This window comes from Cyprinodon variegatus, unplaced genomic scaffold (genome assembly GCF_000732505.1).
Source record: "Cyprinodon variegatus isolate N-32 unplaced genomic scaffold, C_variegatus-1.0 Scaffold1301, whole genome shotgun sequence".
Taxonomy (NCBI): Eukaryota; Metazoa; Chordata; class Actinopteri; order Cyprinodontiformes; family Cyprinodontidae; genus Cyprinodon; species Cyprinodon variegatus.
In genome coordinates, this window is record NW_015151754.1 from 133,923 (window position 1) to 148,420 (window position 14,498).

At 40.5% G+C, this 14,498-nt stretch overlaps 1 protein-coding gene across 1 annotated transcript in view; it reads left to right on the top strand.

The window, feature by feature from the left end:
• Positions 1 to 2,960: 2,960 nt before the first annotated feature.
• dll3 (delta-like 3 (Drosophila)) overlaps positions 2,961 to 14,498 on the top strand; it is a 46,057-nt gene continuing 34,519 nt past the window's right edge. Inside the window, exons 1-5 of the mRNA XM_015402116.1 lie at positions 2,961 to 3,243; positions 3,504 to 3,746; positions 4,039 to 4,099; positions 4,897 to 5,154; positions 6,452 to 6,643. Of these exons, the coding sequence (XP_015257602.1) occupies positions 3,193 to 3,243; positions 3,504 to 3,746; positions 4,039 to 4,099; positions 4,897 to 5,154; positions 6,452 to 6,643 (805 nt within the window). The 5' untranslated portion in view covers positions 2,961 to 3,192. The remainder of the gene's footprint in view (positions 3,244 to 3,503; positions 3,747 to 4,038; positions 4,100 to 4,896; positions 5,155 to 6,451; positions 6,644 to 14,498) is intronic.

Sequence of the window (14,498 nt, forward strand, 5' to 3'; positions counted from 1 at the left end):
TATTGTCTGCATACCTGGAGCGTGTAACAAAGATTATTTCCCCCTAGGATCATTAAAGTATTTCTGATTCTGAAAAAGCAGCTAAAGGTTATTGCCTAAGCTACTGATAATTGGCCAATCAAATAATTCCTGCAACTGTTGGATCATTTAAGCATCTTTAGTTGCTTCATGTCAGCAAAGGAAGACATTAAAAAACTGATGCTTTATTAGATGCAACGGATTCATTAATTATTTGTATGCTGCATGATAGATATTGAGAAATGAAGGACGTGGTCACTATAGGAATATGACATCTGTGCTTTGGGACAAGGTGGTGGCAGCCTCATGCTGTGGGGACAGAGTTAATGGCATGATGCTTGGAACTAAATGAGAGGAAATGTGGTTAGAGGCTGCAGAGTTAGATTATGGAGATTCTCCTTCCAGCAGAAGAACCATGAATATCTAGGAAATAGAGTGAATAGGTCTAAGTGGTTTTATGAGATAGAATGGCCTAGTCAAAGTACAGACAGTGATGTAACAAAGTGGTTTTCACTAATGGTCTTCATCCAATCTGATTTTAAAATGTTTTATAAAGGCATGTTTCAGATGTTGGTAGAGGGCGGGGCTAAAAGGCGAGGACAGTATTCTGGGATTTTATTTTATTCCGTCTTGCGCTCGCGCTGCTCCATTTGTTTCACGCGCTGCTGTGTGTCCAGGTGTTGGCTCTGACACCTCTGCAGACTTTCCCACGATCTCCAGGACGACATCAACCACCTCTTCCTCCTCCTGAGCGGCCACGCGCCACACGCCGTGGCTCCTCTCACCTCGGCAAAAGGCTCGTGCCACCTTATCCCTCCGGGCCATTTGCGCGCACGTGAAGCAAAAGGTGTGGAACGATGTTCGCCGCTGGTTTAACAACCACAAAATAAAACAATGAAAGTCGGAGGAGCCAATAAAGTTAAATAAAAGTCAGCTGACCAACAGCCAATCAGAGATCAGTTAAAATAACTCCAATAAAACGTGTCTCTTCATCTGCACATCAAAGCGCTGATGGGGCTCAGCACGTGCTTATTGGAGGTGGGTGTGCTTGGCGGATCGATGGCGGATCGATGCCAAGAATATGAGGAGGCTTCCTCCAGCAGCACGCGCTGGTACTGACTTCCACATGCGCGTGCGTCAGCATGAAGATGATGTTACTGCCGATTGATGACATGCCTGAGAGTTGATGGATGCGTGTGCGCACCGCGTGCTGGGAGGGAGCGCGCGCACCAGGTAAATAAAGGAGGCTTGTGAGCACGCGCACACCTGATTTTAAATGTTCTGCTACATGACAGCAGCGCATCATTAAGAGCGCAGATGGTGAAGTTCTGTTAGAACCAATTCAATTCAGTTCAGTTTATTTCTAAAGCTCCAATTAAAAACACATGTCATCTCAGGGCACTTTACAGTTCATTTGATCATATAGTCAAACTGATTCAAAGTTTTATATCTAAGGAAAATGCAATCCCTCACACTAAGCATGCATGAAGCAACAGTGGAGAGGAAAAACTCTCTTTTAAGAAACCTCCAGCAGAACCAGGGTCAGTGTGAGCGGCAATCAGCCGAAACATGAGTTTGTTGCAGCAGATCTTGGAGCTGCTGTTTGGGTCAGAGAGCCATCAGAAAGCCGATTCGGTGAAGTTCGGCCCAGAGAACCGGTGGCGTTGAAAGATAAATAGATGTTTTTTTTATGCCTGCAAAGTTTGAATGTTAACCGGTTAAAAAACATTCCCTGTAGAACCTGCAGAACCAAAACAACCACTGGAAGGAAAAAAGGAGTTAATCTGGACTCTTCCGAAGCTGAGCTGGAAAATGGTTCAGATCAGGAGCACTGACTGAGTCCAGCTGCAGACTCAAAAATAAACTACACACTGTCTTTAACATTAAAACTGAACATTTTGAATGTTTAAATCTAGAAACGGAACAATTTTGAGCAGAAAATAAACTTTTAAAACTCAACCAGATGGTTGAGGATTAGGCTAATTGAAAAAATAAAAAAGTAAATTGATTTTTAAAAAATATTTCAGTTTAATATGGGGAAAAAAGTCAGAATTCTGACTTTAATCTCAGAATTCCTACTGAAGTCTGACAGCTAACTAACATGTTAGCATCAAGCTGTAGCCATGTCTGATTTAGAGACTAAACTAGCTCTCTTTTTTAATCACCTTCTGCTCTTGATATAGCATCACCAGGGACCAATCGGACACTTAAAAAGTCGCCTAATTCCCTAATTTTCCACTAATGTGTTGCTGTTCCTCCCAAAGACCTGGCATCTTTGTCAATGAAGCTGAGTGCTAACCACATCTCTTACTTCATGGTGCCCATCTAGATTAAGATCCAAAATTCTGAGATTAAAGTCAGAATTCTGACAGAATTTTTTCCCCCCATATTAACGAAAATATAAAAAAAAAACATGTTAACTTTTTTTTAATTTTTTCTGGCCCTAATCATCTTCCGTAGTTTGAGGGCCAGAGATTTTTAACCTTTTTTTTTTTAGGAGTTCAGTTTGATCATGGCAGGGAGGAGCTGTTGGTTATTTTAAAATGAAGTTCTTCTGCAGAGAGCGGCCCAGTTGGGATCAGTCCGTAGATCCTGCTGGTTCCGGTCCAGATTCGGAGCGTTTATTCAGTCAGCCTGGGTCTGATCTGACAGGTTGTTCCATGTAAATAAAAGGGACCCTCACACAGTAAGGAGGCCCCTGACCAGCTCCTGCCCTGAGCGCACAGAACCCAGCTGCCTGGACAGTAAAGCAGAACCATGTTCGCTCTCTCCTCCTCCTGCTTTTCTTGCGGTTGATTGGAAAGTGTTTCAGGAAATCCTCAGGTGGACTCCTTTTACAGCCACCCCCCCTCCTCCTCCTCCCCGCTCCTCCCCCCTCTCCTCCCCCCGCGGTATAAAGCGGAGGTGAGACCGCAGCCGCCGCAGTCCAGAGTTCAAACAGCCGCAGTTTAGTTTCTTTTTAGCGCAGCAGGCGGACAGGACTGTTTACACCAGAAACTTTTTTTTTTTATTCTCTCACACAGCGGTTTGTTTTTTCTCTCTTCCCCAAAGTTTTTCCCCATTTCGTTCTTTATTTTTTCTTTTTTTCTACCATTTTTTTTTTCTTTATTGATTTCACCCAGTTTGGATTTTTACGCTCAGATAAACTGAGCATCGGGTCCGCGGTGCTCCGACATGGCGCGCTTGTTCCTGCCGTGGCTCCTGCTGGTCTTCTCGGCGCAGACGGTGAGTAGGTCCTCCGACAGCCCCAGAGGGGCTACCTGCAGAGCGGCGCAGCTTTCCTGCCGCCCGATTTGGGAGCAGAGCGCTGTGGATCTGTGCGCCTTTACGCACAACGCGCTGAGTCTTCCCTTCCTGCGGATTTAGCTTCTAAAAGCTGGATTTCAACTTTTTAAACGCCTGTTATCTCACTGCAGAATTAGGAAAACTTTTAGGGGAACATGTTTCATCTTATAAAATGACTTAAATAAACTCCCTCCTCTCAGGTTCTCACGCAGCCTCCAAAGGCGGTCTTCGAGCTGAAGGTCCAGTCCTTCAGCAGCTCCCTCAGCACCTGCAGCCAGTCCAGCGACTGCCGCATCTTTTTCCGCATATGCCTCAAACATCATCAGGGCGTCATTAACCCGGAGCCGCCGTGCACTTACGGGAACGCAAGCAGCGCCCTGATGGACCCCGGCTCCATCGCCCAGAGCTCCCCCATGAGGGTGAACGTTTCCTTTAAGTGGCCGGTAAGTGAGCAGAACCATCCGACTGTTTGTTTAGGCTGAGGATTTATCCAGGTTCTTATTAAGGACAAAATCTCAACATACATGCGTTTTTTTTTATCAATCAAACAAAACAAAAAAGAAATGCAAAAGTAGACGTTTTCTGCTCTTCTGGTGACAATCAGACTCCCTTATTACATAATAAGTTGGGATTAAATACCTGTTTGACCCCGACGCGTCGGGGCCGCGCGTAATGACGCGTGTGCGTGTTTAGTGTGATTATTAATGATTAATCATTGTTTCCTGTCCACTGCAGGGCTCCTTCTCTCTGATCCTGGAGGCCTGGACCGCGGACTCCTCAGATCTGAAGGCTGCAGGTAAAATAACAGCTGCGGCTGCTGTGCCGCGCTCTCACCGCCAGGCGGCGACAGAAAACGTGTTTATGCTCCAAATTCAGACTCAAACAGAAAATGTTTGCAGAGTTCAGCTTTAGATAACTTTTCTTTGAAGTCTTGAAGGTTTCTAAATACATTTGGAGAAAGAGGCCTTAATTAAACAGTTTAGAAAAAAAAAAATAAAACCTTGCTTTTTCTTTAAAAGCTAATTGGTTTACCAGATGACTGATTTTATTTGGTTCAAGAAATATACATTTTTCATGTCCATTCTGGTGAAATGTTTGACTGAGTGGAAGATTATGGAAGATGGAAACCAGGCATCTGTGACGGGATGGATAATCTGATCAGATAAAGAAAAAGACACGGAAGTTTTGGAGATTACATCTGGTCCCTTCGAGGATCCGTCTTTCCCAGGATCTCTGGAGTGATTTTATCTGCATTCTGCTGCCTGGCCCATTCGGTCCACGGAGTGTGAGTCTGCAGCCCAGATCCGTCTCCGTTTGGACACATTTGAAGCATCTTAAAGAGCAGAATCAACAGCAGTGACACGGGACTGTTGAGATGATCAAATCTGGGGCTCTGCAGGAATAAGCGGCCCTCTGTAAAACTTTAAGAGTTTTAGTATTCCCAAATCGTGAAGGAATCACTGGTCACTGATTCATCAGAAGTTTAACATTTAACAGAACCCGACTGATCCATGGAGCTCAGAGGATCACAGGTGTAGGTTTCTAATAAACTTTGACATAGTTTTTTTTCCCCCCCCCTACTTGTCGCTCCAGGGGACCAGAGCAACCTCCTCAGCCGGATGACGAGCCTCCGCCGGCAGACTGTCGGGGAGAAATGGTCCCAGGATGTCCAGCAGGACAACCAGAGCCAGCTGGACTTCGCCTATCGGGTGGTCTGCATCGAGAACTACCACGGGGAGGACTGCTCAGCCTACTGCCGGCCCCGGAACGACACCTTCGGCCACTTTAACTGTGACGCTGAGGGGAACCGCCAATGCCTGGATGGCTGGAGTGGACAGTACTGCACGGACCGTGAGTTCTCTGACTCCAAGAAGGGCAAACAAATACCTAAAAGCTGTGTTTTCTTAACAGTGTAGCTGAACCCTTCAGTGAACTCTTCCTCCTCTGTTTCCATACCTGCATGCTGCCATGTTGGCTGCAGGCGAATTGAGCAAAGCTTCATTTTTAGTGCAGAAGCCTTGAAACTGCTGTTCGTCTTCAGACCAAAAGATCTCAGAGCTTCTGTCATGTTCAGCCCGTGTTAATGTGTTTGGCTCTGAGGTCCGCTCCTTTGTTTTTGGCTCAACAGTGGGCCCCGCGTTCGGGCCCCAGGTTGGCCCTCAGCCTGCTCCTTTAACAGGGACACGCGCTGGAGCTTAATGTGTGCGGCCGTGCGTGAAAGGAGACAGCATGTGTTGCTTTTGTTGTGTGAGCCAGCTGCTTCATCCGGTGCTTAACAAGCACTTATAGGGGAGGAGACTGAGCATGTGTGTGTGTGTGTGTGTGTGTGTGTGTGTGTGAGCGCTCCTGTTTTGGCACCAGAGTTAGGACCATTTTTTCCCCATTTCACCATCAAATTGAGGACCGATTACCAAAACAGCTTCTCAGTAACCTGCAGCTGGTGGAGAATGTCTTCTAACAGGAGGATGGAGGATTTCACTGGTTACAAGTTAAAAAAACAGCTTTAAAACTCTTTAATTGAACACATTGTCCTTCAGCATCTGGCTCTTTCAGCCATTTATGACAACTTATCCTCAACAACATCTCAGATCAACAATATTGAACTTAAAAATCAAAGATAAAACACATTTTTCTCACCCAGACCTTTAGTTTTAAAAACATCTTTACCTTAATTATATACATGTACTTGATCTATTTACTGTATATAATATGTTCATTTCATTTATGCAGGAATGTGTATTTTCTTCGTGTTATTTATATCTTTTATTCATGTTTTGCTAAATGTATTAATTGTTCTATATGTGCCGTTTTTCCCAGCCTAATGGATCTATGCTTGGCTGTATAGATGAACTCGACTGTTTGTAGCAAAGTGAGGACATTTTGCTGGTCCTGCCTTTCGGTCTTCTTTAGGACTGAGTTTAGGTTGAGCTTTGGTTTAGGGAAGCACAGGTATTGGTTAAAAAATGAATGGGAATCACCACATGGTCCTCAGTGCAGATAACAAGATGAGAAAGTGTGTGTGGAGGAACGTGGCAGGGAGGGAATCTGCCTCTGACTCCAGCTCTGATGTTCTCCTGGTAATCTTCTCTCCTCCTTTCTCTCCCTCTCTCTTTCTCCACACTCACCCTCCTCTTCCTCCTCCCATCAGCCATCTGTGCAGGAGGCTGCGGCGAAGACCGTGGCTTCTGCGAGTCAGCCGGGACGTGCAAGTGCAAGCAGGGCTGGGAGGGGAAACACTGCGACCAGTGCGTGCGGCACCCGAACTGCATCCACGGGACCTGCCAGCAGCCCTGGCAGTGCAACTGCAAGGAGGGCTGGGGAGGCCTGTACTGCGACCAAGGTGGGTCTGACCCGGGAGCGGGCCAGCCGGTGCGGTCCGGTCCGGTTAACGCGCTGCTGGAGGTTTCATCCAGAGTTTCGGGCCTCTGAGGAACCACTCTGAACAAATATGATGTGAGGGTTGAGCTGCAGCTCAGTGGGTCCAAATGGTTGCAGAAGATCCTGCAGACTTTAGAGAATGAAATATTCATAAACAACGAGGTCTTATCACCACAATATTGTTCAGTTCTTGTGTTTTAAAAAGTTCTACCAGAATCCTGAAAAAGCTCTGATCCAGATGTTCCCGACAGACTCTCCTATAAGCTGGCCAAATGGTCCCCAGACTCTCTGATGCTCTTGTTTTAGTCCCGCCCCCCATGTTGCTTTGTCCATATTAGCCTCTCCATATTTGCTCTGACCCAATCCAGACTTAGTTCTAAGACAAAACCATCTATATGGTGCTGGAAGCGGTTCTTCTTTCTCCTGCTAACCAACTCTAGCTGGGATCTACTCCTTTCAAACCCAGATCTCCCAGTTTCTAGTAGCAGAACCTTAACTGGTTGCTGGTACCATCAGCGGGTTAGCAGCCTGGTTTATACTGGTCAGAAACCAGTTAAAAGTTAGGTTCACTTTGAACCAGATAAGTTAAAGATAAAACCACGCCTCTAATCTTTCTGTTTGAATTTCATTTCAACATGAGCCTTCCTGGTTCTGTTGGTTCCCTCTGCTTCCGACCGGTCAGGAGGAGGATCAATATCCGATTAGATCACTAACGATTTAAAAGATGTTTTAAAAATTCTGCTTACCGTCTGAAATGGAACTATAACCCGTCATAATTCATCATAGGCTCCTGGTTCAAACAGGGATCAGAACCAACAGGATAAAAACAGGCTGGAATATAAAACCTCAGGAGATTTAAATGAGATTAAACATCAGGTTTGATCATTTACATCATCTCCAGTTTATAAAAATACTACAGGCATATTAGTTCATACAAATCGAAATAGGATTTGTTAGTCTCATCATCATCGTCATCGTCTAATGGTTCTAGTTCTTTTCCTTCACCTTTGGGTGAAGGAAGTGAACTAGAACCATTAAATGTGGTTCAAACCGAAGCATAGAAGCTGGATTTATAAACTCTGCTGGGATCTTAGATTTAGTCTTAGTTTTTGTCTTCAGGACAAAAACTATTACTAGTTTAAGTCACATTTAGTCATTACTATATGTGACAGTTTTAGTCGGTTTAGTTCGACTAACCTCAAAAAGGTTTTAGTCAGTTTTATGTTGCACTTCATAAAACGGTTAACCTTTATAATGTCAGATTTCAGATTCTTTACCAGACTGACAGCTCTAGCCTAGATACTACAATTGCTGGATATAGAATGCTGCCATTCAGTTCATCACTGCTATTGAGCGGTAAATTTAGATTTATAGAATTCACTAAACTTTTTTTTTATGAATTTAATCCCCAACTTTATAAAAAAGTGTCTCAAAAAAGTTGTGAAAATAGCAGATCTTGTTCAACACATCATATTGGTTAAAATAACAGACAGATGTGCAAAAAAGGAAAAGTTTCCATCCAAAAGCAAATACTTCATGATCTACTATGAATTATGCATTACACACAGATTAATCAGTCTTCATTACTCCTAAAAAGGAAAGGACAAAAACATTCTTCTTTCTCCTTTGGCAATTTTGGCTTTTTTTTCTAAGAATTTCCCCCTTGGTTACCGCTGCTCAGGGGTAACCAATCAGGGGTCTGATATGTAAATCACACAGAACCTACATAATTGCCTTATAATGCCGTAGCAATCCAGACCTAAATTTCAAGAATATGTTAACTAAAATATTGACATAGATAGAAACAAGAACTATGAGAGAGAAATATTCAAAGATCTATGCACCTTTTAATCTGGGTCTTTATCCAAAAATAAACAGTAACGAAGGAAATATTTGCTTTGAAAATAATATAGGAATGTTTTGCATAACCTCTTGTGAGCTGGAAAAAATAAAACCCTAATAGTTAGATAAAAGGATGTTTTTACCCTTGGCAGAGGATGATCAGCCATATATAGTTTATTAAGTAGCGAGGGCAGGAAGAGCCATACTGCTGAGAGGGAACCATGAGTGTGGAGCGTAAAGCGCAGACTCTGAGTTATGCCACAAAAAGACACATTTCTGCACAAGCACAGCTGGAGTTTGTCAGAGTTGAGCGAGCTTTACCGGACCATTCCGGATACACTGCAAAAATGATCTAAAAATGAGTTAAAAAGTCTAAAAGAAAGTGTATTTACCCTTAATTTGAGTAGTGTCTCACTTACCTCCTTAATTTAAGAAAAAATGACTTATTGAGATTTACATTTTTTGCAGTGTAACTTTCACCCCTGCTATGATCCATCTGTGTTCATGCAGAATGAGCACCGCTGAATGCCAGGTGGGCGGCATGACCAAACTGGATGCAGCGAAAGTTTGATGCTGTTTATCAGATTAAAGCACAATGATACATTTTAAACGTCTGACAGACAACCCGCTGACGTTTTTATTTAGTCTCGTCATCGAAAACTCACACCCATGACTCATCATGATTTGGTCATCAAAAATCTACGTTTAGCTCGTCAGTTCTCGTCATTAAAAAGTAACGTCAATTAAATAATTTTATCATCACCGTTGACAAAAACAACACTGCTCAACTTCAAAGTTTCACTTCAGTCAAAGATTCTGCCTTACTGCTAAAAACTAAAACTATTTCTGAGTTTTAGAAAGTGATATCAGACCAATTAAAATGACGAGTATGTTATTATGTGGGAAATTGACTAGCTCCTCAAGGAAAGAGAGTCAGGAAGGATGTTTAATGAAGAGGCTGTTTGTTCAGAGGCTGCATCCAAGGGTATTCATGGAAAGTTGAGTGGAGGGAAAAAGTGTGATAGGAACAGATGCACCAGCGACTGGCAGCCTGGAAAGAATTGTAAAGAAAAATCAACTGAATGATTTGGAAAAGCTTCTGAAATGTACTGAGGCTGGAGTCAGAACATCGAGGTCCAAAGTTCTGCTGAAATCAGAATAATGTTTACATTTCATTGGGAAATCAAGAGTGGAGAGCCCCAGAATCCAAGGATGCTGATTTCATTTTTGCTCAGGGAGACGAGAGAATTTATAAAGGTTAGAATCTTATGAACACGGTTTAGGCTCTTAGTCATAACCTTAATGTTCCTGTAATTTGCTCATAATATCTTTATCCACGTTGGTTACAAGCAGCGCAGCTCTAACGTATCTCCTTACATCGTCCCAATGCTCCAATACATAACTGGGTGCTTTATTTTTCCTAAATCCTTGCTATTTACTTCTTTAGTGTCAGATTTAAATCTAACACAAGTTTTTCACATGGGGATACTGGAAGTACTCTCCAGCTGAGTTTTTTTTATGTGCAATGATGTGATTTCTGTATAATTTCACCTCAAAGTATATATATATTTAGGATTGCTTTAAAGCGTCACTTTTCAGCACTACACTTTTTAAATAGCCAATTTAGACCTATTATCGTGCAAATATAAGAAGTTTACCATAACATTTAACAATCATCAATCTACATTAATAATTCATTATTTACAATAATTAATTAATCTGTAAGTTGTGACATTTTTAAACAATCTTAAATATTTCGTATTTGATCATCAAACCACCAGTTTTATCAAAAGATCTGATTGCAGAAAAGTCGTCCAAATATATTAACATCTCCCTCATATGAAACCTTGAAGTAGATAGTAGTTGCCTACTAACTAGTTACTTTGGCTTAACTATAACCAGTTGCTTTTTGAAAGTGATCTGCCAACTCTGGCCTGGTGAAGGGCGACGATGACGAGGACAAAGTGGCGGGAAGCTGAATAAAAGCTGCTTTAATGGAGGAAATTAGAGTTTCTAAACTTATTTTTGATCACAGCGATATTTATGGCTTATTTAGCCTGTAATAAGAAAACAAATGGGGTTTAGTTTTATTAGTTATTTTAAACCCATATCATTCAATTATTTCTGAAAATCACATTTCCAAACAATATATTTAATTAGCAAATACATGTGTAATTTGTAAGCCAAATAATTAGCTTATTAGCTCAACTCAACATATTTTTTATTGAATTTTACAAAAAAAAAAAAAAAAAAGAGCACAGTTATAAGATGTTACAAGGTAGGCTTATAAAAGCCAGTTAGACAAGTTGCTCATACAAAAGTTTGTTAAAGTAAAAGAAATATAGACTTCACAAATAGAAAAAGTAGCATAACAACTACAGTAAAACAAGTCAAGTAGTGAAGCACAAAAATATAATACAATAGAACAAACCAAATAACCCCTTCCCCATCAGCTTATTAGTTTTAAATGTTTATTTAGCAAGCATAGTATTTAGTTTACAAACTAGTTATTTAATTTTTCTCTTAAATATTTATTCAGTAAGTTGAATATACAGCTCTAGTTAGCAAGTTATATATCTAGATCCAATCTAAATGTTTAGGTCTAAGCTTGAATTAATAGTTAGTTTTCTAAGTAAATATTTAGCTTTTTGGCTCTTGCTGAAATTATTTTTTAATTTGTAAAAAAATATGAAGCCATTAAAATAAATAATTGTTTTGGAACTAAATATTTAGTTTTACAGATAAAAGCTAAATATAAATTAGATAAATGTTCAATTTAGTTTATTTATATAGCGCCAATTCACAACACATGTCATCTGACTACATTTTATTTGGGAATCAATATTTCATTTGCAATATAAATCATATTAGACTTAAATATTTAGTTTACTTAATTTACATAATTTAGATTTCAAATTAAATATTTTACTTAGCAATTCAGTTTTTGCTATGAAATGTGATATATATATATATATATATATATATATATATATATATAGCATCAGAGCATTTATTTCAGATACATTTATTGCTTGAATTTATTGCTTGAACAATAAACTTAAGGTATCTCAATTGAATACAACTAGTAAAAATTTTGAGTAAGTATACTTTATTTATACTATATACATAAATGTAACAGTTATGAATTTTAAATAAATAGGAAATGTTACATTTATGAATATGCATCATATGATGTTTATTCAATAGGTTTCTGTTAAAAGCGTTTCAAAAAAAGTAAATGGGTATTTTTTATGCAATAGAATTAAATTTGATGATATTACTTTGATAAATAATTTCCCATTTTTTCCCTTATTAAAAAGGTTAAATAATCCAAAAATATTGCTGTGTTTATGTGACCAGATAACTTCACAAACGGCACCTTTCTGCCTATGGTTGCACATTATTTAGTATCTATTTAGGTCTGTGAGTTCTTCAGAGAAAGAATCGGCTCAGAGGAAGTGGGACACTGTGAGGACAGGAGACAGTCTGCAGGAGGACAGAGTGAAGTCAGAGGAAGCAGAGCCTAGAAGGGCTTCTATGAAAGGCATGAGTTCTAGAAGATGAGCTTTAATCACTAGAGTTTCAGCAAACAACTGTTTTTTAATACAAACCAACAAACCCCAATGTTCAGATGACCTAAAGGCTGCTATCCAAGCAAACCGGGCTTCCAGAACATTTCAGCAGAACCACAGGCTGATATCCATGTCCAACTGCTTTTATTCATTAGTTTATACAAAAACAGACCGACTGATGATAGGAGATACAGAACATGGAGGTAATGTTTAACCCTTGTCTGGATTCATTTATTCATCTAAAGGAATCTTCAGATTCTACAAAAAAAAAAATGTTTTTTTTTTCTTTTTTTAAGCTTTAATATAGAATCATTTAAATTATGATAAATTAAAACTAGAAAAGTATTACATTTGTGAAACAGATCTGCATGATATATTCATAAAATGCTTTATTAAAACCAAAAAGAAATAATTCTAAAGAATATTAACATTTTATGAACATTTTATATCGATTCATGAAACAACACCGAATAGATGACATCAACTCGTCCATGACACCACATCATGGAGCAGGTGGAGGGAGCTCCTCCACCGTCCATCTCATTCCAGTCCACTGAGTCTCAACAGGGTTTAGGTTTGAAAACAAGCTGCAGCACCTTTACTCGCAGTCTCTTTAGCAAGGCAGCAGCAGTCTTGAAGTGTTTTGGGTCGTTATGATTAGAAGTGGTTTAAAACATGGCCAGGGAGCAATAATTAGGACAAGAGTTAATTCACACCCCTGATCCAGCAGATGAAGACTCTGATCCTTTCCCAACATGGCTGAAGATGAAACCGCCAACAACTTCCTTTATTTATGGCTGTTAAAGTAAAACTTTAACTTAAAGTCTTATTTCGCTGTCAGAGCCGCTTAGACCCCCAAATACAGGCGGTGCGGTGTCACTGGGAATCCCCAGCAGCGGCTGTCTCAGGCCCGGTTTTACCCCTGCTGTTGGTGGCGGCAGGAGGTAGATGTTAGGTTGGATGTTTAGCTAGTTTGGTTAGCTGGATTTTTTTCAGGTATGTGGCACAAACTGCAGGCACCAAAATAATAAAAGGGAATATATTTTGCCAGCAGATTACGACATTTGAAGTTAATTAAGGCATAAATAAACAGTTTGAGAGGAGAGATCATAGCGATCTGCATCAGCAGCGCTGTGTCTGTCTCCCTACCAGCTCCCAGATCAGCTTCTCTGATTGGTTGATGTGGCGCAAATGTTACATTTTTACAACTCCAGGAAAAGCTGTACATCCCCCAAACAGTGTGAATAATTAGTTATTTCTCTTAGTAAAGGTAAATGTAGAATGTACGCCTGTACGCATTGCTATCTAAAAGCCTGAAGACTATTCAAGAACAACTTTGCAACTCCATTTAGATTTCAGGACACATTTTTATTTCGATATAATGCTTTTTTCTTTTGTTTTATTTGCATGAAATTCTGCCTGATGTTGATCTATATCCAGTCTATTAAAGATAGACAAAGCAAACAAACCAGGATTTGAGGCAACAAATGGTGCTAAAGTTCCTTTAAACTTTTGAAACACCTGGAGAAAGTCTAAATCATTTTAGATGAAGATAAGTTTAGGCAATTACTGGAAAATTGTTCTAAAACTGAGCATCTGAGGGAACATCAGTCTGAAATCAGGTTTTGTAGATTCACAATTTGCTGTTTAATTGAAGCATCAGAAAGCAGAACATCCCTCTGAAGTTCAGTCTGTCCTGATGGCAGCGACTAATTGAGAAGGTCTGCTGACTCTGAGAGGGGACGGTCATCTGCTGCTTCTTCCTGCCGAGGATCATCTCTACCCTGATTCACAATTCATCCTTCAGCACAGGATCAGCAGCCGCTAAACCAGATGAAAATATTCTATATCCATGATGCTGTTGGATCGAAGCACCAAACCCCAGCAGTGGAGGAAGTCCTTCAACATGATGCATGACAACGAGGAACCTGATCACCATCATGGTGGCAGCAAACTTCTGTAGAAGTATTTATAATTTACAGAGCAGAGAAACCTTACTGACGTCTTTAGGCGAGAATCCTCTGGAACGTCTTCGACTGCTTCTGTGAGAAGATGGCTGTGGTCTCCAACCAGGTGGAAGAACTTTCCTTGCTAACTGGATCAGACCCAGAACTAAACCTGCTCGCTTATCGACTCCGGCACTCCTAGAACTACAGACTGCTGGTCCAGAGGAAGGATCTGCTTCCATCAGGAGATGATGAGTGTCACTGTTAAAAGTCATCAACTGGTGTTTATAAATCCAGTAAGAAATGGTTTCTTAGCCCCTGTTTGCTGCCCTGTTTATAATTACTTTATAACAGAATTATAAAAACACCTCAAATCCTCTTATCTGACTTAATTAAATTAGGGATTCTGCCACACAAATTAGAACTTATTTTGTTTGATATGGGCTGGTGGTGGCAA